The 21,384-nt window shown below is 41.4% G+C and overlaps 1 protein-coding gene across 3 annotated transcripts; it reads right to left on the reverse strand.

Moving 5' to 3' along the window:
* Positions 1 to 1,452: 1,452 nt before the first annotated feature.
* On the reverse strand, positions 1,453 to 12,158 carry vap (vascular associated protein). Of its 3 annotated transcripts, XM_026171590.2 has the most exons (12): positions 11,988 to 12,158; positions 11,688 to 11,879; positions 11,012 to 11,395; positions 8,730 to 10,664; positions 8,542 to 8,630; positions 8,365 to 8,423; positions 7,602 to 7,765; positions 5,967 to 6,132; positions 5,687 to 5,878; positions 3,521 to 3,742; positions 1,800 to 1,959; positions 1,453 to 1,694 (listed from the first exon to the last, which is right to left on the reverse strand). In XM_026171590.2, the coding sequence occupies exons 2-12, from the start codon at positions 11,728 to 11,730 to the stop codon at positions 1,620 to 1,622; spliced, it is 3,489 nt and encodes a 1,162-aa protein (XP_026027375.2). In that variant the 5' UTR covers positions 11,731 to 11,879; positions 11,988 to 12,158; the 3' UTR covers positions 1,453 to 1,619. The 3 variants fall into 3 exon arrangements, with proteins under 3 accessions (XP_026027375.2, XP_080159223.1, XP_080159225.1); XM_080303097.1 differs by lacking the exon at positions 11,012 to 11,395 and having other exon boundaries at positions 11,988 to 12,155; XM_080303099.1 differs by lacking the exons at positions 11,012 to 11,395; positions 11,988 to 12,158 and having other exon boundaries at positions 11,688 to 11,952.
* Between the last annotated feature and the right edge of the window lie 9,226 nt (positions 12,159 to 21,384).

Consider the following 21,384-nt stretch of genomic DNA (forward strand, 5'->3'; position numbering starts at 1 on the left):
GTCACATTTCAGCAGAGTTTCATACACAGCATTGAGGGGGCGGGGCTCGTGTATGTGTGGTATGAGAGAAACCGCATTTAGTAAATAATAGCACATTTATTACTGTGAAATAACAATGCATCTCATGTGTATAATGTAAGGCATTAGCACGAAGTCTTCGGTCAACCTTTAAGCTTACTGAATTTTTAATTCTAAAATATTATGTTCTATCTTAGAGTCACAGGGACACACAACCTTTCTTTTAGGCCCCTAACAGATGAGATACAGGGCTACAAGATTAGGAACAATAATGATATGCAGTATTATGCTTGCGTCACCTCATTTCTTTATATTTTGTTTAGGCAAAAACAGAGTTTGTACAATTCTAAGGAACTCGAAAGTCAATACTTTGTATGACAATCCTTACTCTCCAACATAGTCTGAACTCTTAGGCAAGCTTTCTCATACTTTAAGTAGTCTTCAGGAATAGTTCTGGAGGCTTTCTAAAGGACATTCAAAGCTTTCTTGTTTCTCTGTTATACTGCTTTTTGTTCTGTTCTCTGTAAAGATGATCCCACACTGCTTCAGTAATGTTGAGGTCCAGCCTCTGGGGAGGCCGATTCATAATCTTTCATTGTGTGTTTTTCTACCCAGGTATGCATTTACTGTATTAGGTGTGTTTGGATCACTGTCATGCTGAAAAATAAACTTGTTGCCAATTAGATGCTTTCCAGATGGTATTGCATGGTGGATCTAAATTTGACAGCACTTCTTCTGTGTTCATAATTCCATCAATTCTGACAAGATCTCCAACACCACTGGCTGACAGAGCCTCCAATGTGTTTTACAGATTAATGTAGACACTCACTGTGGTAGCGCTCTCCCTACCTCCTTCATAAAAAGACAATGATGTGAACCAAAAAAAATACATAAATTCCAGTTTGGATTTACCCCTTCATCAGACCTTCTGCCACTGATTTTCAGTACACTTCTTATGAAATTAGGCACACGTCACCCTTTTCTCCCAGTTTCCTTTCCTTAACTATGACTTCTTGACCTTTCCACTGATGGATCAACTGGATCAGGTGAAGATCCTGATGCATCTCTCCTGTCAGGAAGCAGCCAGTGTCCAAATAGGAACTTTGAAGAAAGCCTGGAGAACTATTGTTCAGGACCACTTGGAAAAATTACAAAAAAGTCCTGCTCCTTGGAAGCAGGGGTGGTAACTAAACATATTTCAGCTAGTACTTAAATCAATTAGCCTGTACTAAAATGTGAGAACATCTTTGTGTTTTTATCTTATTATTGTATTCGTAAGTGTAAAGTCTTCAGTTGTTATTGAAAGTAAGTAGAGTATAAATATCCTTTGATGGCTTTAATTCCAAAAGTAAATACAATATATTGATGCCCTGAGTAACAGTAGAACATTTTCCAAGACCTTGTACCACACATGACAGACATGCAGTTAACATCTCAGCATCAGAAACAGATTTAATCTTTCAAAGAAAGGTGTACACATTTATACATTTACTGCCTTACTTTTTTATTATTATTAACAAAACACAAATATTTTAACTTTACAATGCATTAATAAACTGTAAAAACCAGTGTCAGAACAGATTGAATCCTCCATATGCAAGTCAAGCAGTCCAGCTCTTCCCCATGTCTACAAGCTCCATGCCTTCACAGTAGGACCGTGGTCGTGACACCCTGACCTGGTTTCATAGAGAAACATCGCATCATTCAAACTGTGAAACCACGCAGACATTTGTATCTTACCGAAACTCTCATGGAAACCACATGTACAGTCACACACTCACTGTGGGTGTCCTGTGAGAAGCCAGTTGCTGCAGAAGTGGAAATGGAGTCCAGTGAATGGGTTCCACTGGCCAGCTACACACTGAAAGGTCACTGGCCTTACCCGAGTCCAGCACACCATCCCCCATGCTCATCTCACTCCCCCTCCATCCATACTGGGAACTACAGGATGCAAAAGGATTATTTACATTATTTAATCACTTCAAGCTCAAATTAGTAGCTATTTTAAGCAACAGTTAGGGAAGTGAGTAGTGAAATCTTTGAATGAGTGGGTTTTTAGAGAGATTACTTATTAATATTTAAACTAGACTCAAGTGTATTTTGCATTTATGTACAAATTATTATGTTGTGTTAAGTCCTGCAGTTAATTATGGATAGTTCATTTCATTTCCTATCCAGTTCAACTTATTCCAAACTATATGAAGTGAGTTTAGTTTGGATTATTTTGGAGGCCCAGTCCACTGATGCCCTAACATCCTACTTCTTGGAGAAACCTCTGCTGCACATGATACATTCATTAGCGTTAGCTGCTGTGGGCACTGGCAATTAAAAGCACCTCACACACATTTAGAGCTCACGCTAATGCCTCAGAGTTTAATTAGAAACTCCATTTCAACATTAACTCTCCAGGAACTGACTAGAAATTTGGACTCTGTGCTTATGAATCAAAATCTGACATTTTATTGAAACTACCATGTATTAGTGAGACGCAGAGGTGGCGAACAGAAGGTATTTGCGACTTCTGCTGAAGTGCCAAATACTGCATGCTCTCTAATGGCAACTTGAGGCTGGCTCCAAAAGCGAGTCAATGTCCACAGATTCCCATCCATGTTAAAATGGCCAGCTTTACAGCCTTAAAAAACAACAACATGTCCACTACAAAAATAGATTGTCCCCTCTCCAAAACATCTATACGGTGGGTGATTTATTAGTTTCAATTTCTTCTTCTTATTTTAATAATTGATTTATCGGGCTACTAGAGTCTGATATTCCCCACCTGACCTGGATATATGCTGTTGATGCCATTCTGGAGCATTTGGAGAGTGACTGGGACATGAATAACTTGAGCCGATTATATAATATTTTATTACAGTGTATTTCTTACTAGGCAGCTCATTCTCTTGACAACGATTTCTTTAAAGCTATAACACATTTTGGGGTAAGACTGAAAGAAAGGCAGATTTGAAATGTAAAAGGGAAGTCAGAGGTCAAATGTTACATGATATTTGGATGCAAGCTATGATGTGAGATTTACAATCCCCATGTACCAGGACCATTTCCTAAATGCTGCCAATGCAAACACCGGCAGAAGAATTTTAAGCAGTTTTAAGATAAAATACATTTTATGAAAGTTTGACCTTAGGGTCCAAAGTAACATGGGATTTAGAATCCGAATATAGAATTCCTTATATTCCATATGCTGTCAATACAAAAAAAAAAAAAAAAAAAAAAAATGTCAGTAAGAAACAGTTTTAGCTTTACTGGCTTTAAAACATGTAAATATTCCAAGGTGACCACAGTGACCATCACTGATAACTGTGAACCAAGCTTGTTTTTAAGCTTCAAGAGTGGCATTGGTGAGAACAGAGAAGCTTTTCACTGAAAACTCTCCCACATTTTGGAACACACAACTCACTGTCAGACAATGAACACTGTGTGTGTGTGTGTGTGTGTGTGTGTGTGTGTGTGTGTGTGTGTGTGTGTGTGTGTGTGTTGTATATACCTGTGGGGGTAAATTGTGTTGATTCGTGTTCCGTGGCTGGGGCAGGTGGAAGCCAGTGACAGCGTGTCGTCGTGGTAACAGCAGGGGCGGTCAAGCGCTCGCAGATGCAGCAACTCATCGGAGCGTGTGAAGGCAGGATTGTCCAATGAGTCTGCTGATCCCGCCCACGAGCGCAACCAGAAGCGACCTGACAGCTCATCAAAGTGGTTGAATCTGCGATAGCTGCGCAAACAAAATCGTGAGAGGTCACAGGGTACAATGCTTGTTGTTGTTGCTTCTCTTTGCAATCTGGGTTTTCCTCTTTTTTTTTTTTTTTTTAAACAATTGTGTGCCAGCTTTAAACGTTTCACATGAACAAAATTTCAAGAAGGAAAAAAAAAAAAAAAAAAAAAAAAAAATCAACCTAGTCGATGGGAGACAGCCCTTTTACAATGTGGGGTCATAACTTGAACCTTATCTCTGTGGCATTGATAGAAGCTCTTATTTTACCCCTAAAAAGAGTTTCTTCTTAAAAGCTCTTCACAAAGCTGCTCAGTTTCACCAAGGAACAAAGAACTCCTATGACAGCAGAAAGGTCGGAGATGACCCCGCTCATACAGATGATGTTATGTTTCATGAATGAACTGATGTGTCACAGTGACACATGACTGCTCCTTGCCAGTGAATAACTTTCCATTTACCAGAAATAGATCAACAGGTAAGAAGAAACATTAACAGATTTGTTTAAAACATTGCAGATCAAGAACAATATAAAACTATACCGCTTAATCCCCATTTAATGGGCACAGGTGATTTTTCCAAGTTATTTTAATAGCATAAGTTCCACTTATAAACACCTTTAAAACCCAGCCATTGCCCTGAAACCAGTAGTTGTCAGCAGTTTTGTAATGAACTCTAGTTTACAACCAGGGTTTGTGTATACTGGCAGGAGATTACTGCTCTAAGATGTATAAAGTTATAAAAGGTAAATCCTCCCCATTATTTGTATAAAAATCCTCTGGAATAACTTATTTTAGGCTAATTTTAAAATATTTTCCTGTGCTAAATTATATGCTTTGCAAAGTTTCTCTAAACTCGGGCAATCATCAGCTACTTGGGATGTTTAAAAAGATGACTCCAAAGAGGCCCCAATTTCCTGGAAAACACACATTTCCTACTCTAGACATACTGGACTTAAGGCTTAGCTTCAGACTTATTACTTCCTGTCTGATCTTTGTCTTTGTACATGCTCAATATTCAGTCAAACAAACAGTATCTTGATTAAGATCAATATGCTTTTGCCTCTTGCAGTCTCAGTTTGTTATTAAGGTTCAAATGAAAAGTGCTTCGACACAAGAATCCTTGTAGGTAGACTTTCATGAAGCTGAATCCAAGTCTCTGCACGCCATCATATTAGAACCATCCAAAACCACAAGGTCATTTTTTCCAGACTACACTTGGAGGAACACCCGAGGTTTAAAAACAAACATTAATATGAAAAGAAAGTACACAGAATTGAGATTGCATTTATGCTGGATTTACTAATATTACCATGCATACACCTCTAATATTAGTTGTGTAGGAGGCATTTCCATTCAGGAACAACTAATAGGTTTCCTCATCTCCTGGCCCAGCACCCTAATGAAACATGTCACAGTATCAATGACTGTGTCTGTGTGCTCAGCTGTCAGCATATGTGGAGGTTAGACATTCAGATTGAGCCAGCAATCCAGTTCCACCTTCATCCTTAGTATGTGCGTTGTCAGCTAGACTGTGCCACCTAGTGGCAATGAGTGTTTACAGTTACTGAAGAGCATGTGCGTTTATGTCAGTCTCTGGTTTTTCTCTCATGGATCACAACAGAATACTTTCACCTATTGTGACTACTGCGATTTACTGTACGTCACAAATATGCACATTTTTACTATAAATTTTAAGGTTTATGGAAGTACTTATCGTCCAAAAAAAAATGTAACCTTTGCAGTAAAAACCACAATGGATCTAAAAGCAAACAAGATGTGACTGAAGAGCAATCTTTCAGTTTTTATTAATATATAATATATAAATATAATAATAAAAAAAATCCACTGTGGTGGTGCAGAAAGGCAAAATTAGAAAAATTGTATAATTAACAAAATATGCATACGCCTGAACTGTAGGTGCGTCTTAATAAAAGCCTTTTCCTACCTGCTGCGAGTCTGGTCTACTTTGGCCTGAATCAGAATTGCTCGATAGCGTCGCACTGCCACAAACGCCAAAATGATGATCACTGTCACTATGATGAGTAAGATGGCAAGGCACGCACCAATGAGACGTGCGCGGGTCATCCTGACATCGCACCTCTCACCCATGAACCAGAAATCGTCACCTGCAAGGCAGCTAATGCCCAAATACAAGTCATTTACACATGCAAACAAAATATGCCTGGGTGAACAAAAAGATTTGCTTTTCCTTTTAACGTTCTTACCGGCAAACTGGAAGCTGGTGTGGATGGTGTGTGCAGATGCCGTGATGGTGGCAGTAGTCAAAGTGGCAGACTGAGGAACAGCTGTAGTTGGCAGTGCCAGGCTGGGAAACACACTTATATCCTGCAGAGCACTGCAGCAACCAGTCACAGATGTCGCCCTGCAGACCTGAGGGGAAGGCATGTTTAAAAAGAATTAAAGAAAATAATAAAGGTGGTGCCATTTTTTTTAAATTTTCTTATCATAAAGTGATCTCATTGTAATGATATATGCATCCAAAAATCAGACAGGCACTGAAGTTTTTAGTAGTCACGTGAATATCATGCAATTACACATTAAGCTAATGTGTCACAAGGCTGAATTTTCAGTTGTACTTGAGATACTTGAGACTTAACTTAACAATTGTTGATTAGGTTCTCCATTAACCAGCTGATAATGTTTCTTATTTGGTCTAAACAGTAATCCGTATTTCAAAAATTGTTACAAGTATGTGCACTGTATGGACAAAAGGTTACATCGCTTGATCTTTGAGCTCAGGTGTTTTCAGTCCTGTGACCACAGGTGTGGCCCTGGACTGAGTTGTGAAAAAAAATGTGTCTTTCTAAAGAGTTAACTGAATTCAAGTGTTGGACTGTTATTGCAAGGATGGTTTCATTGCAATAATTCAATTTGTCAAATCTCTTCCTTCCAAGATTTCCACCATTTAAAAGGGATCTCCACACCAGGTAGTTGTAACAGTCACCAAAGTAACCGATCACATAAAGTCACAAAGTGGTGAGGTACATAGTGTGTAAAAGTCACCAACACTCCGACTCCAAACTTCCTCTGGCATTAACATCAGCACAAGAAATGCGCATCAAGTGCTTCATGACATGAGTTTCGATGGCTGAGCATCCCCTGAAAATGGAAATGAACCGGCCACATTTTCAGTATCTTAAAGGTTTTACTTTATCACCTGGAGAAATATAAAAAATTTATTAGAAAGTTTCCCCACTTTTAGAATAATTCTCATCTTAAAGCTACATGACATCACTCTTGCTTTTCTGGTGAAGATGTCTGTAGCATGTGCTCTCCTCACATGTTATGCCTCTAACAAGCTTGCAGTACAAAAATGAATCACTGAACCTACTGCGTTTTTTACCAAATGACTATTTAAACTACACTGCAGCACTTCTGCATTTTAGATTTTTTCTGATGCCAAACATTAAAATGGAAACAAATAAAATGACTCCACGCTATAGTAAAGAAGAAAAAGTTTGTTAGACCAAGCCAGGTAGAATAATTAGATTTTTCATAATTAGATTTTGAGCTTAACTGAGTCAGGCTAACTGAGTTACGATGTTTACATCAGTTTTCCTGTATCTGGGTTAATTGAATTAAGACGTTAAAAAAAAAAAAAAAAAAAAAAAAAAGGAACTTTCTCTCAGGTTAATGAAGAAACTCAGGACATCTTGGTGTCAATTTTTGACATTGATGACAAACACAAACACCCAGTCTTCTGCAGAAAGATGACAGGAAATGAACGGAAAGATATTAAGAACAATGTGCATGAAAAGGCAACCAGACTCCTCCCAAACTGCTCAGCCACCAGGGCTTCAGTCAGCTGCCTGCAGACCGGCACCTGAACACGGGCTTACCTCCGACTGTGATGTTGGTGACCCTGGAAGTCCTGAATGTCCTCTTGTTGCGAACAGCCTGGGCTAGTCCAGTACGCTCCAGCAGTGATGTGGGTTCTGTTATGCTGAGCCACTCCAGAGCTCTGCTGGTTTTGAACTCCAGCAGGCTCTGCACTGCACGGCCACTGGAACAAAAACAGAACTGGAGATTTACCTCCTTTTACGCAACTTTCTGTGACCGATCCCAAAGCATAACCCAATTACAATTTCCACTGTGCTTTAGTTAGATCAAAACATTCCAGTTGGGAAATTATCTGAGCCCTGTTGACAAACTGAGGGATGGCTAATAAAATTAATGTCGGGAAAGCAACATAGAGGTTAGAGACCATTACATAATTTAATGGACACTGACTTTAGTTTCCAAAGTCCCATTAGCTGCATGGGTAAAAAAAAAAAAAAAAAAAAAAAGGTTAATACTTAAGAAAGGGGAGAAAAATGCAGAAGGATGATGAAAAATTTATTATGTTTTTTTCACATTTTTTCCCCTAATGATGTTTAACTCTGGTGGATTTTTGTGGTGTTTTAATTGTGTTTACTTATGTCTGAGAGTTTATATCTTCCCCTAGCAGAAATGATGTATTTAACGTCCCATAACCTGGGATAGGAAACACACACACACAACTGAGAAATGGACAGTGCATATTGAGAGACAAGGTGGAGCTAATTGAAATCTAGAAAGAGCCTGGAGGTGCCTTTCATTTTCAGCTTGTCTGCACCACCTCACCTGCTCCAGACTCCCAGCAGCCGGCTGAACCCCGGGGCTTTCTGTAGGTATGGCTTCATCTGAAAGAAACCTTAATTGAGAACTCTGTAAAAACTACTCAGCTGAAGTCAAAAATACTTAATTATTTGATTATTTCTGCTTTTTTGTGCCAGTGTGTGTTACTGTACAATCCCTCACCCAGGTAGTAGTGTCGTTCTCCAAATTGACATTTGAAGCCAACATGGGCTCTTCTACAACTATCTGCAGCAGCAGCTCAACTGACTCCACTGGACAGAACAAGTAAATAAACTAATTTCAGGACTTCTGGATATATAATCAGGATATTTACCTAAACGTAAAACACTTCAGTGGTGTTTGGGAAGTACCTCTGATGGCAGCAGGCTGATCTGGCACGATGTAGAACTTGGGACTGTTTGTGGAGCTTCGAGCAGGTGTGGAGGTTAAAGCAGAAGAGGGCTCCTGGCTGGGATGCATGGTTGTCTGCTGTGGAGGTTGCTGTGGTAGTCCAGATGTGGGAGTGCGTGTGGTCGTGCTGCTGGAAGACCACTGCCAGAACTTATACTTTTCTACTTGTTCTTCTCCAGCTCCATGTCCATAATCTAATGTTACAGTAGAAAGGAGAGGAGTATGTGCAGTAGTAGTAATAATTAGGGGTTGGGATTGGTTACGTGTTGGTGACATATTAGTAGAAGTCTGAGGAGGCGGGTGATTGTGTGTAGGAGGTGACATTTGTGGAGGTGAAGGCGTGGCTTTGCTGACTGTGTGGTCCGTGGTCTGAGACACAGACGAGGTTAAAGCAGGGTGTGAACTATCAGGAAATGTACTGTGTGTGTGGAGTGTGTACAAAGCTGTAGAGGACTCTGTGGATGTGGTGGAAGATGAAACAGCAACAGCAGTAGAATCTGTGGGCGAGTCATCACGTAGGAGTGTGTGAGCAGGATGCAGAGTGTATGTCACTCCAGTGGTTCCTGTGATGGCTGAGTTTTGGGTTACACCTCCCACGGTCAGCGCTGCCCCGGGTGTAGAAGAAGAATCGGTGAACCCTGAAGTCCAACTGTAAGCCTTGGTAATACCAGGTGGGGAAGGGATAGTGTTTCTAGTCGGGTGCGCATCAATGATATTTCCGCGTGCACTTTCTACTGCCGTTTGTGTCTCTTTGTCTGTCTGTGTAAATAAAGATGACGTGTAAGCAGAATGTGTGGGGCTCTCTGTGCTTTGAGGAGAGTCTGTTAGACTCCTTGAGGAAAATGGGAGCGTCATCTCAGTTTGTTCAAACTTATCAGGCAACTCAGATGTAACAGTCTGAGCAGCAGCAACAGATACAAATGAGTTAATTTGACTTATGTTTGGATGAACTGGATCAGCCTCCACAGTGCTAACAACGTTGTTGAGCTCTGTGAAGTGGGTGTTGAATGAATGAGTGCCGCTGTAAACTTCTGAAGATGATGATGATGCAGTGGGTTCAGTGTGGGTTTGTGCACTGAAGTCATCCTGCAGTGTTTTGATGGAGGATTTTAAAGGGTCAGAAGTGACAGCAAAGGTCAGGTCAGAATTATGTCTGTCTGTGCTTCTCTGGCTCCTCCAGGAATGAGGCTGTTCATCTCCAGATGTCCCACTAACACCCACACCATGTGCGGTTATGCCTGTATGACCTGTCCTGGAGGAAGATAGCTCAGCTGGAGCAGAAGTACGGAGAGGAACGCTGGCGCTGGACACTCTTTGATCCATTTGTGTGGCAACATCTTTGCCTGTGTTTTTAGATGTCTGAACGGATGTATCTTGTATAGCTTTGTCAAGCATGAGAGCTGAACTACTGGCTGTTTCCTCTGTCAATGCCATCAGAGTTTGAAGGCTTTTTTCAGTCGGGTTTGAGGGTGTGCTTGTATTGGGGCCTGCACTGAGTCCATGCTGAAAATATGGGTGTGTTGTATTTCTGGCAGCCATGGGCCCATCGGTGAGGTGAGCAGCTCCAGATGTTTCCGCTCCATTGTTTGGTTTTTCCTCAGGAAGAGGGAGAGTTTCCCTATCACTTCTCCCAGCGACAGGGAGTCCCTGCTGGGGTGAGGTGGGGTTCAGCAGTCCTTGATCCAGAGAGGAGGCACTAGACACAGACAGAGGTGCAAAACTCCTCTCCAGACCATCGTAGGTGTGATCTCTGCCCTCCTTCATGCCTCTCGTCACTTCTTGATCAACAGGAGGACTATTTGTAAAGCTGGTTCCTGTTGGAAACCATTGAGTGGGGTCTAGGTCTGGATGTTGGGTTGAGTGGTCCTCCGAGGAATTCCTCTCATCTTCCTGGACTGGAAAACCAGGAACAAACACAATAACAGAGAGAGAGAGACAGGGTGAGAAGAGACAGAGTGGAAATCACAACAACATAACATTGCTCTGTGTAACACCACAGAGGGAGATAAGATCTTTCCGACAGATTCCCAGCTCACGGCACAGTTGGAACAACACATTTTCACAGCATGTTAAGTTATATACTGCTCAACCTGACTCCTACTGTAAATCATGAATATATTTCATGTATTCACTGAGAACATCAGGAGGCAGAAACAGCTCTAAAAATACCAGAAATAAATGTCATTATGATTCTCGTGATAGGACTAAGCAGTGGCTGGTTATTGTAGGAATGTTTTCTCACCATAATAAGCCAGCTGAACTGCATTTAAAGAACGTCCTGCTCCTGTCCAAGTGAGGGCGGCTTTGTTCTTGTCACAACCAGACAGCAGAGCCTCGCCCCCGCTGACCAAGGCTCGATCTTCTTCCTTCCAGACACAGCGCACCGATATACTTGAACCATTTTCCAACCATACTAACTTCAAGAGTACCTGCCTTCCCAAAGGGATATCTATCACCCAAGTGCAAACTGAAACCTGTGAGGTTTTGTTAGACTGCAGAATCATGAGGTCGAGACTGCTGCTGTTAGTAAACAGTCCAGCCAAAGTGAGATTGATGTGACCAGAAGACTTTTGGTCCAAGCTGACATTTCCACCACAGTGATGATATGAAGAGGCCAGCGCTTTATCTGAGAAGAGAAAGAGAAAAACCTTGTTAGACTTTTACAGCTCAAACTGCATTTGTGGGAATAAGCTGAGGGAAGTACAACCAAAAGGATAATTTAAACAGAGAATTTCAGAGCTTACAGAACATCTTATTTCCATTGACTAACCCCAATAATATTGAGGTTGATCCGAGAACAAAACGCTATTCCATACCGACAGTGTGCATATCACTTTGATTTAGCCTAATTTAAAGACAAAAGAATAGCAAATAGCACAATAACATCTAACATGTCAGCGGCGGGCGGGCGTTCTTACCTGTTGTGACGATAAAAAGCAACAGACAGGCGTGGAGCTGCATTTCCAATGGTGAGACATTTCAGTGTAGGACACCCTTTTAATCCAAAACACATGCAGTTTTTTTTACACTGACAACATGTACATGTTGCGAGGAGAACGAGCAAACTGCGCAAATGATTAATGAGCTCCAGTCTTTCCTGTGGACTGTCCCTGAGAGAGAGAGAGAGAGAGCAGAGAGGCGTCAGAAACTTTCCTCCTCCATCATTTCCTTGTAACGGAAACCGCTGCGCTGTCAGGGGCACAGCGCCGTACACTCACCTAAATTAAACACACGTGTGTGTGAGAGGCAGCCTGTCCTGTACTGCAGAATGGACAGAGGCTTGCGGATGGGAAGGTTTTACGCCGCCTCCAGGCTGTTCCACACGACATTTCAGAGATGAGAGGAAGGAATCCAGTGCGTAAAGTCTACACAGGAAAATTACCGCAGGCGGCATGGAGGCATGAGAGGGAGCAGTTCATTAGAGCTTTTATACTTACGCCCCACTAGGAGTGCTCGAAAGACTAAAAATGAATGCTACGAACACGTAAACAGGTTTTAAGTCTATAGGTTCAAAAAAAGTTTAGGAAATGCAGAACAAATGAAAATATACCGGGAAAGCGGATGACATCATTTCTCAAACATGTGGGAGAAAATGAACTTTGGAGGTGTCTTTGTAATCAGAACGTGTAAGATCTGTAAACACATTAGCTTCCTCCCCTATTTTATAACACCATGACACCCCCATGGACTGACTTGTGAAGAAACGGTTGCTTTCTACAAGATGGTGACCCGAAAATCAGAACCACATTGTACAGGAGAAATTTCCACACATTTAAAAACAAACAATCAAAAACAATAACAATCACACAGGACACAGTTTTGTTTTATTCATATAATGCCAACAACAATAACCACGTCAAAGCACTTTAAAGTGTAAGGTAAAGAAATACAGTTTCATAGAGAGAATCCCAGTAAGCACGTGATGTCACTGGAGAGAAATAATAAAAAACAAACAAAAAAGAGAAACATCTCGTTTAAATCAGTCAGACCATCTGAATGAAAGTCTGCAAGGCTGTGATTGCTGCCAATAAAGGATTGTTTGATGAAGCAAATTTCAAATTAATATGAAAATACATTTTCAATCTTGGTACTATCATTATCCTTCTTTCATATTCACACATTTTATAAATGACAGTATATGTTTTCCAGGGAGACCTTAAACAAGCAAATATATATATCCTGGGAGCTTGAGGGTCCTGCGCAGTATCTTTGCTGTTCCTAGGACTGCATTCTTCTGGACAGAGAACTCGGATGTTGTTCCTGGGATCTGCTGGAGCCACTCGCCTAGCTTGGGAGTCACTGCAGCTAGTGTTCCGATTACCACGGGGACCACCGTCACCTTCACCCTGCACATCTTCTCAAGCTTCTTCTCTGAGCCCTTGGTACTTCTCTAACTTCTTGTGTTCCTTATTCCTGATATTACTTTCATTCGGTATCGCTACATCTATCACTACGGCCGTCTTCTTCTGTTTGTCTACCACTATGTCTGGTTAGTTAGCCACCACTATTTTGTCTGTATCTGGAAATCCCAGAGGATCTTAGCTCGGCCATTCTTAACCACCCTAGGAGGAGTCTCCTATTTTGACCTTGGGACTTCAGGTCCATACTCGGCACAGATGTTTGTGTATACTATGCCAGCTACTTAGTTGTTGCGTTCCATGTATGCATGCGTGATAGACCCCAGCCTCGATTAATCTTGTGCTCAGAGCTTGTTCCTGTGCTGCCATGATTAGTGCCTCTGTGCTGTCTTTCAGTCCAGCTTTGTCCAGCCACTGGTAGGACTTCTGGATGTCAGACACTTCCTCTATCTGCCGGTGGTACCATGCCTGTCCTTCCATGATGGTTCCTCCTCTTCCTCCTCTTTCTTGGGTTTCTGCCGGCTGAGGTAATCACTGAGCACGCGGTCGGTTGGGGCCATCTTCCTGATGTATTCGTGGATTTTCGTTGTCTCACCCTGGACTGTGGTACTGAGACTCACCAGTCCCCGGCCTCCCTCCTTCTGCTTAGCATACAGCCTCAGGTTGCCCGACTTGGGGGGAAACCCTCTATGCGTGGTAAGGAACTTCCTTGGCTTAAGTGGCTTCTATCTGCTCCTTTGACCAGCTTATTATCCCAGCACGGTACCTGATCACAGGCAGGGTGTAGATATTCATAGCCTGGATCTTGTTCTTACCGTTCAACTGACTCCTCAGGACTTGCCTAATCCTCTGCAGGTACTTGGTGGTTGCAGCCTTTCTAGCGGCCTCTTCATGGTTCCCATTTGCCTGTGGGATCCCCAGGTACTTGTAACTGTGCTCTATGTCTGAAATGTTGCCTTCTGGTAATTATATCCCCTCAGTTCTGACTACCTTCCTTCACTTGGTTACCCGACTACACTTCTCCAGTCCGAACGACATTCCAGTGTCATTGCTGTATATCCTGGTGGTGTGGATCAGTGAATCGATGTCTCGTTCACTCTTGGCATACAGCTTGATGTCATCCATGTACAGGAGGTGGCTATGGACCGCTCATGTTTCCCACTTTGAGAGCAAAGGAGGCATCTTCAAAAGCCTTCTGCATCTGAGTTAAAGCAGAAACATACTCTAAGCCATTATCCAAATAAAACTCATACATCATCAGCACATGTGACATGCATCTACAGAAAGTGAAATCAAAAATATTTAATTAATTCCATTTTTTAGAAAGCTTGTTAGTGCTTAGTTATAGCTTGGCTGTATGTGCATATTTTCTGCTGCAGATTTAAACACACCAGTTTAGGGAGACATGGGTGCATAGAATCGGGTCGGGTGCACAGGAGAGGTGAAGAGGAGAGTGTCAGGGGAGATGTGCAACAGAACGAGAGAAAACATTTTTATAAGATGGTAAATTGGGACACTGGAAAGTTAATTACAATGACCATTGTGGCCTCTGGCAGCGGACTCTGTGCTTGTGCTGCTAGACCTCAGTGCAGCAGTCGATGCTGTTGACCATAATATTTTATTACAGTTATTAATATTTATTAAATGGAGAGTTATCTTTACACACTGAGTTTAATTATGGAGTTCCACAGGGTTCTGTGCTAGGACCAGTTCTATTTACCTCATACATGCTTCCTTTATCATTAGAAAGGATAGAAAATATGGACCAAATATGGTTGTTTCATGGGTACCAGGGGCCCGTTCTTCGTACCTCGCTAAGTAGGTTAGCCGGATTAGATTGTTGACGATTTCGCGTGATCCTGGATCAGTCGGTTCCCCGAAGCTCATCCGGGACTTGCTGTCATAGCAACAGAGCCGTAAGCGTAAACCTGCTCGGGAGCAGGTTTACTTTATGTAAACAGGATTAGATCGCGGCCACGCAGGTATGTCCGCTTCATTTATACGAAAGCAACAGCGATATTTTTCCACTGTTTCACCATAAATAAATATTATCAATGTAACTAAAGATAATGCAGCACTTGATCCTTTTATTGATGTCACACAGATACATACAGGTCATTTCCTAAAAAAGGGAAATGAACTATTAACATTCTATTACATGTATGTGATTATTACAGATGTAATTCATATTTCAGAGTAGTAATTGTAAATTACTTCGTGTAATCAAGATGAGAGACCACGGCTATAAAAGCGAAGGTGGATTTGGGAAGCCTGTCGCAGCCATGTCCTGTCCGTATACGCGACCAACCCATTGCGGAAGGTGCAAGATTGATAAGGAGAGTTTTCAGAATTCAGCGTATATTGCGGGATAGACAGGATCCTTTAGCTCAGCGCGACAGTGTGCTCATAGAGAGATATCGATATTCCCGTGAGGGTATTATTTACTTAACCAACTTGTTGACGAGGGGGTGCAGGACCACCACCTGTCTTTTGTTCCTCTGCCCTTTTCTTGGTTGCTGTTATGAACAAACTAACAGAGTAATAGAGTATTACAGGCCAGTATTACCTTGCCAAGAGACGCAAAGCAATCTAAGAGATAAATATTACCATTCTGTAGAATACTCCTGTATTCCACTTTTACTTGTTCCCATGTTCTTGTGGGTCCTGTTGTGGCTCTAATGTGAAAGGGGATATAATATAACATATTATAATATAATATAATGCCATATGATATTGGACAATATAGTGTCATATGATAGATCTACCCTACCGCCTACTGGTGTTGGCCAGAGGGGCCGATGGCGCGATATGGCAGCCTGGCTACAACCGTAGCTGCCTCCACCAGTGTGTGAATGTGGGAGTGAATGAATAGTGGTATCGTAAAGCGCTTTGGGTGCCTTGGAAAGCGCTATATAAATCCAATCCATTATTATTATTATTATTATTAAATTACCTACGAGTTTGATTTGTCAGCAACTTTCTGCCAGCCCTCTCTCCTTGCTTTTGCAGCCTTTGCAGTGTTCTCTTGCGTTTTAATTAAACTCTGAAACTCCTGAAATCCCTCACTCATGAGTTCTTGCTCTGCTGCCGGAAAATACCGAGCACGCCCCTTCGACATTTTCGCCGACCAATCAGCGGGTTGCCGATCAATGTTTCTACTATCGATGCGTAGCCCCTTTTACGACACCCAGTGATGTCACATTCCTGCGTCCAGCTGTAGTAATCGTCAACAGCAGGTGTGTTCGGGGAACCGGATTAGCGAGCTCACGGTTAGCGCGATGATTTGATCTTGGATGTGTCATTTGATCTTGGATGTAGTAAGCGACGTACGAAGAACGGGCCCCTGCTCTATCATGCTGTGTTTTTTGAACACTGTGACACAAATGCGAGATCAAATTTTTTTTATGTGAGTACACAATCCCATTGCATAACATCAGCATTTTTTATATACACTATCAGTTAAATGTTTGAACATACCTTCTCATTTAATAGTTTCTTTTTTTCATGACTATTTACATTGTAGATTCTCACCAAAGCTTCAGAACTATGAATGAACACATTGGAATTGAATGTAGTAAACAAAAAAAATATATTTTAGAATCTACAGAATACACACTGTCAGGGCTCTGTGTGCAGGCAGGTGGAGAGGAGGATCCAAGCGCAGGACTCAGACACTGAACTGTAACTCAAACCTCAGCTTTATTGCTGGCATAAAACAAAACATAAACTGAGCAATGGCAATGACCGTGAACCACTGCCACAAAAAACACACAGGTATAATCTGAGGGTACAACGCAACACCAAGCACGGGAAAACACAGGGCTTATATACACAGGGTAGTAACGAGGGAATCGGCAACAGGAGGGCGACACAGCTGGGAGAGATCAGGGCTAATGAGACAGGGGGAACAAAGCTGCACACACTAACATAAGACAAAGACTTTCACAATAAAACAGGAAACATGAATCACAACTCAGAGACACGGACTCAACACAGAGAGACAGACAGAAAATGACACATGGAACTGAACTGTAAGTGAAACCACAATTCCTAAAACATGGATAACAGAAACATGAAACTCTAATAATCATCATCATCATCATCATCATAACAAGAGAATGAGAAAACAATCCAAAACACCAAGATAACTGAAACACAAAGTACCAGAGAAACATAAAGAATAATCCATGATGCAAAATTAAACCAAAACATAATAAACTCAAAATACTGGGTCCAATGGACCCAGAACCGTGACACACACACTTTGCTTTGATCACTGCTTTGGACACTGTTGACATTCTCTTTTTTGGAGAGAGGTAGTCAGTCTGTAGATGAGGTAGGCACCAGAAATGGTTTTCCAACAAGTTCCCACTCCATCAGTCCTTCTTGGTCAAACAGCCCTTACACAGTCTGGAGGTGTATTTGGGTGTTGAAAAATAAATGATGGTTCAACTAAACGTAAACCGAATGGGATGGTATGTCACTGCAGGATGCTGTGGTACCCATGCTGGTTCAGTGTGCTACTGTTCAACTCCCCAACAGTGTCACCAGGAAAGCACACAAAGACAAGGGGTGGAACCAAAGATCTCAGATTTGGACTCAGAAGAACAAAGCACAGTTTTCCAGTGGTTTTAATGTCCATTCCTTGTATTTCTTGGCCCAAACAAATCTCTTCTACTTGTTGCTTTTCCTTAGTAGTAGTTTCTTAGCAACTATTTGACCATAACACCTGATTCGTGCAGTCTCCTCTGAACAGTTGATGTAGAGATGTGTCTGTTACTGGAACCCTGTGTGGCATTTATCTGGGCCCTAATCTGAGGTGTTACTAACTACAATCTCTGAGACTCACATGAATTTATCCTGTGCAGCAGAGGTGACTCTTGGTCATCCTTTCCTTGGGTGGTACTTATGTGACCCAGTTTTGTCATAGCACTTGATGGGTTTTGCGACTGCACTTGGGGACACACTGAAAATTTTACCAATTCTCCAGATTGACTGACCTTTAGTTCTTCAAGAAATGATGGACTGTCACTTTTATTCACTTAGCTGATTGGTTCTTGCCATAATATTAAGTCTAACACTTTTCATAGGGCTGTCAGCTGTATACTGCCAGGCACACCTGTGAAAGTGAAAACCAGTTCAGGTGGCTACATCATAATGCTCATTGACAAAAGACCAAGGGTTTGCAGCGCTGTCAACAAAGCAAAGTGTGGCTACTTTGAGGAATCTAAAATATAAGACATATTTAGAGTTATTTATCTTTTTTCTCTTTGCTACATAATTCCTCATATCTTGCTTAACATATTTGATGTTTTTAGTATAATGTAGAAAGCAGTTAAAAAAAAGAAAAATAATTCAATTCGAGTCTAAAAAGAAAAATGTTTTTACTTACCTGAGAGAGCAGAGTCAGGTGGAAAGCTAAGGAGTCTCGAAAACACTGGTGCCAAACTGAAATCCTTGTGTGCTTTGAATAAAGCACTCAAAAAATAAAATTGGGTGGTTGTTACATTTATAACTTGTAATTTAAACAAAACAACTGTTTATATGGTGAACATCATTATATTGTGTAGGATCTGCATGAAATTCAGCCACTTTAATATGAGATGATATAATCTAGAAAGAGTGGTTAGTAGCCTGGACTTGCAAAATTCACGAGATCACACAAGATTTCAAACCACGGGAAATCACTCGTGTTATAAGAGGCAGAAAAAGAAAAAAAGTATTGCTATTTATATTAGTTTAACATGTCAAGGACAAAAATATAAATAAAAATCTGTATCAAGCCTTGTAATCAGTTATTATGTTAACCAGACTAGACTTTGTTTACTGACTCCAAAAAATATCATTTTAAACTTATTTTAAAAAAATCACGGAAAGGATTTCCATGTTAATAAATGCCTTTCTAGGATTAAATATTTTTGTTGGACTAAAATAATTTGAATGGGTTGGATCAACTCAATTAAATACAGTTGGACTTAACTGCAAAAAATTGGGTTATTCATCATTAAATAATTAACTTGGTGCATAATGCTAAAACAAAGCAATGTAATCATGCTGGAATTCTATAAACTCTACAAAAGAAACCAAATTCCAAGAAATCCAAACACAGAAATGTTTGCACAAATATGTGATTATGCAAAGAGGTCCCTACCAACCAACCTCAGATCTCCACGCATGCAAACATGAATACACATGACTTTGCACACAACCAGAAATGAACTCCACCAAAGGAACCAAAATTACGAAATCCAAACACAAAAATGTTTGCACACACATGTGATTATGCACAGAGGTCCACTCTACTGACCAACCTCAGATCTCCACACATGCACACATGAACGAAAATACATTTGAACACAAACAGAGACAAAACTCAACCAAAGGAACCAAATTCCAAGAAATCGAAACAGACAAATGTTTGCACAAATATGTGATTATGCACAGAGGTCCAACCCGACCAACCAACGTCAGATCTCCACGCATGCAGACGTGAATGTTCTAACATTTCCACACAACCAGAAATGAAGTCCACCAAAGGAACCAAATCCTAAGAAATCCAAACACAGAAATGTTTGCACACACATGCGATTATGTGCAGAGGTCCACCCTACCAACCAACCTCAGATCTCCACGCATGCACACATAAATGAAAATACATTTGCACACAACCAGAAATGAACTCCACTAAAAAAACAAATTCGAAGAAATCCAAAGCCCCAAATCTGTTTCAAGATGTCGCCACGGGAGAGGCTGCCAGTTACAGGAGCTCTGACCAACTTCCATTCTTTTAAATTATTTAATAATAAAAAGTAGACAACAACATACAGAGCAAGAAAAGAGCATATGGAAAAGGATGTAACTATTGCAGTGTTTACATTGTATTAGATGGAGGAGTTGTACAGGGAGATGGCCACAGGCAGGAATGATTTCCTGTGTCGTTCAGTGGTGCTTTTTGGTAATCTCAGTCTCTCACTGAACGTGTTCCTGTGACTGACCAGCATGTCATGGAGTGGGTGGAAGGTATTGTCCAACATTGTCTTTATCTTGGACAGCATTCGCCTCTCCGGCACCACCTTGAGAGAGTCCAGCTCCATACTCACAACACTACTGGCCTTGCGGATCAGTTTATTGAGTCTGTTGGCATCAGCAACCCTCAACCTGCTGCCCCAGCATGCAACAGCATAGAGGATAGCACTGACCACAACAGACTCACAGAAAATCCTGAGCATTGTCTGACAGATGTTGAAGGACCTCAGCCGCCTCAGAAAATACAGATGACTCTGGCCCTTCCTGTAAAGTGCAGTAGTGTTTTTTAACCAGTTCAGTTTATTGTCTATGTATACTCCAAGGTATTTATAGTCCTCCACAAAGTCCACGTTGACCCCGTGGATTGAAACAGGGGTCAAGGGTTTCCTGGGTCCTAAACTCCACAATCAATTCCTTGGTCTTTGCCACGTTGAGCTGTGGATGATTGTGCTCGCACCATGTGACAAAGGAGTCGACCACAGCCCAGTACTCTGACTCGTCACCCCTGCTGATGCATCCAACCACCACAGAGTCATCAGAAAACTTCTAAAGACGGCAGGTCTCTGTGCAGTGGCTAAAGTCTGTGGCGTAGAGGGTGAAGGGCTACATATCTCAGACCATGAAGATTTATACCAGGGTGACATGAGCTACCTATGTGAACTATGCGGGGAAACATCAACTGGAACTAGGTGGAAAAACTCAGGGAGAGGGTCATGACTCAGCAGGGAAGATCAGTGGTACTGGAATACAGAGAGAAGAGTGTCAGTCATGGCGGCGGTTGGTCTGGTAAGAGGAGTAATTAAACTGAGAGTGTCTTGCAGGTTTTGCAGGTGGAGGCTGGCGTGAGGGAAAGGCAGTCAAAGTGGTCTGGGTGAGTGTACAGAAGTCTAATTTAACAAATTTGCACTCAGCTTTGCAGAAAAATGCCCAAAAGATTTATTTTCCCAAATGCCCAAATGGATCATTACATCTTTGCCATACTGGTCCACTTGATTGATCTTTATAATGTGTGTGTGTGTGTGTGTGTGCGCTCTATGTGTGTGTGTGTGTGTGTGTGTGTGTGTGTATTTATGTATGTATTTATTTATAACTTTTAAGTTATTACAATCAGACATGACCGGGGATAGGAACGGGAAAGACATAGACAAGAGAAGTTCAAGAAAAGGAGAGGGAAAGAAAAACAGGGGGAGAGGGACAGTGAGAAAAGACACAAAAAATCTGCTACATCACT

This window comes from Astatotilapia calliptera, chromosome 6, assembly GCF_964374335.1.
Source record: "Astatotilapia calliptera chromosome 6, fAstCal68.1, whole genome shotgun sequence".
NCBI classification, from domain to species: Eukaryota; Metazoa; Chordata; class Actinopteri; order Cichliformes; family Cichlidae; genus Astatotilapia; species Astatotilapia calliptera.

What these genes read in the sequence shown, in the direction of transcription:
- vap (XM_026171590.2), bottom strand. Translation starts at nt 11,730, where the DNA reads ATGCAGCTCCACGCCTGTCTGTTGCTTTTTATCGTCACAACAG. An exon ending in TCAGCCTGCTGCCATCAGAG is followed by an intron (nt 8,631 to 8,729) that starts GTACTTCCCAAA and finishes TGTTCTGTCCAG; the next exon opens with TGGAGTCAGTTGAGCTGCTG. An exon ending in GTAGACCAGACTCGCAGCAG is followed by an intron (nt 3,743 to 5,686) that starts GTAGGAAAAGGC and finishes TTGTTTGCGCAG; the next exon opens with CTATCGCAGATTCAACCACT.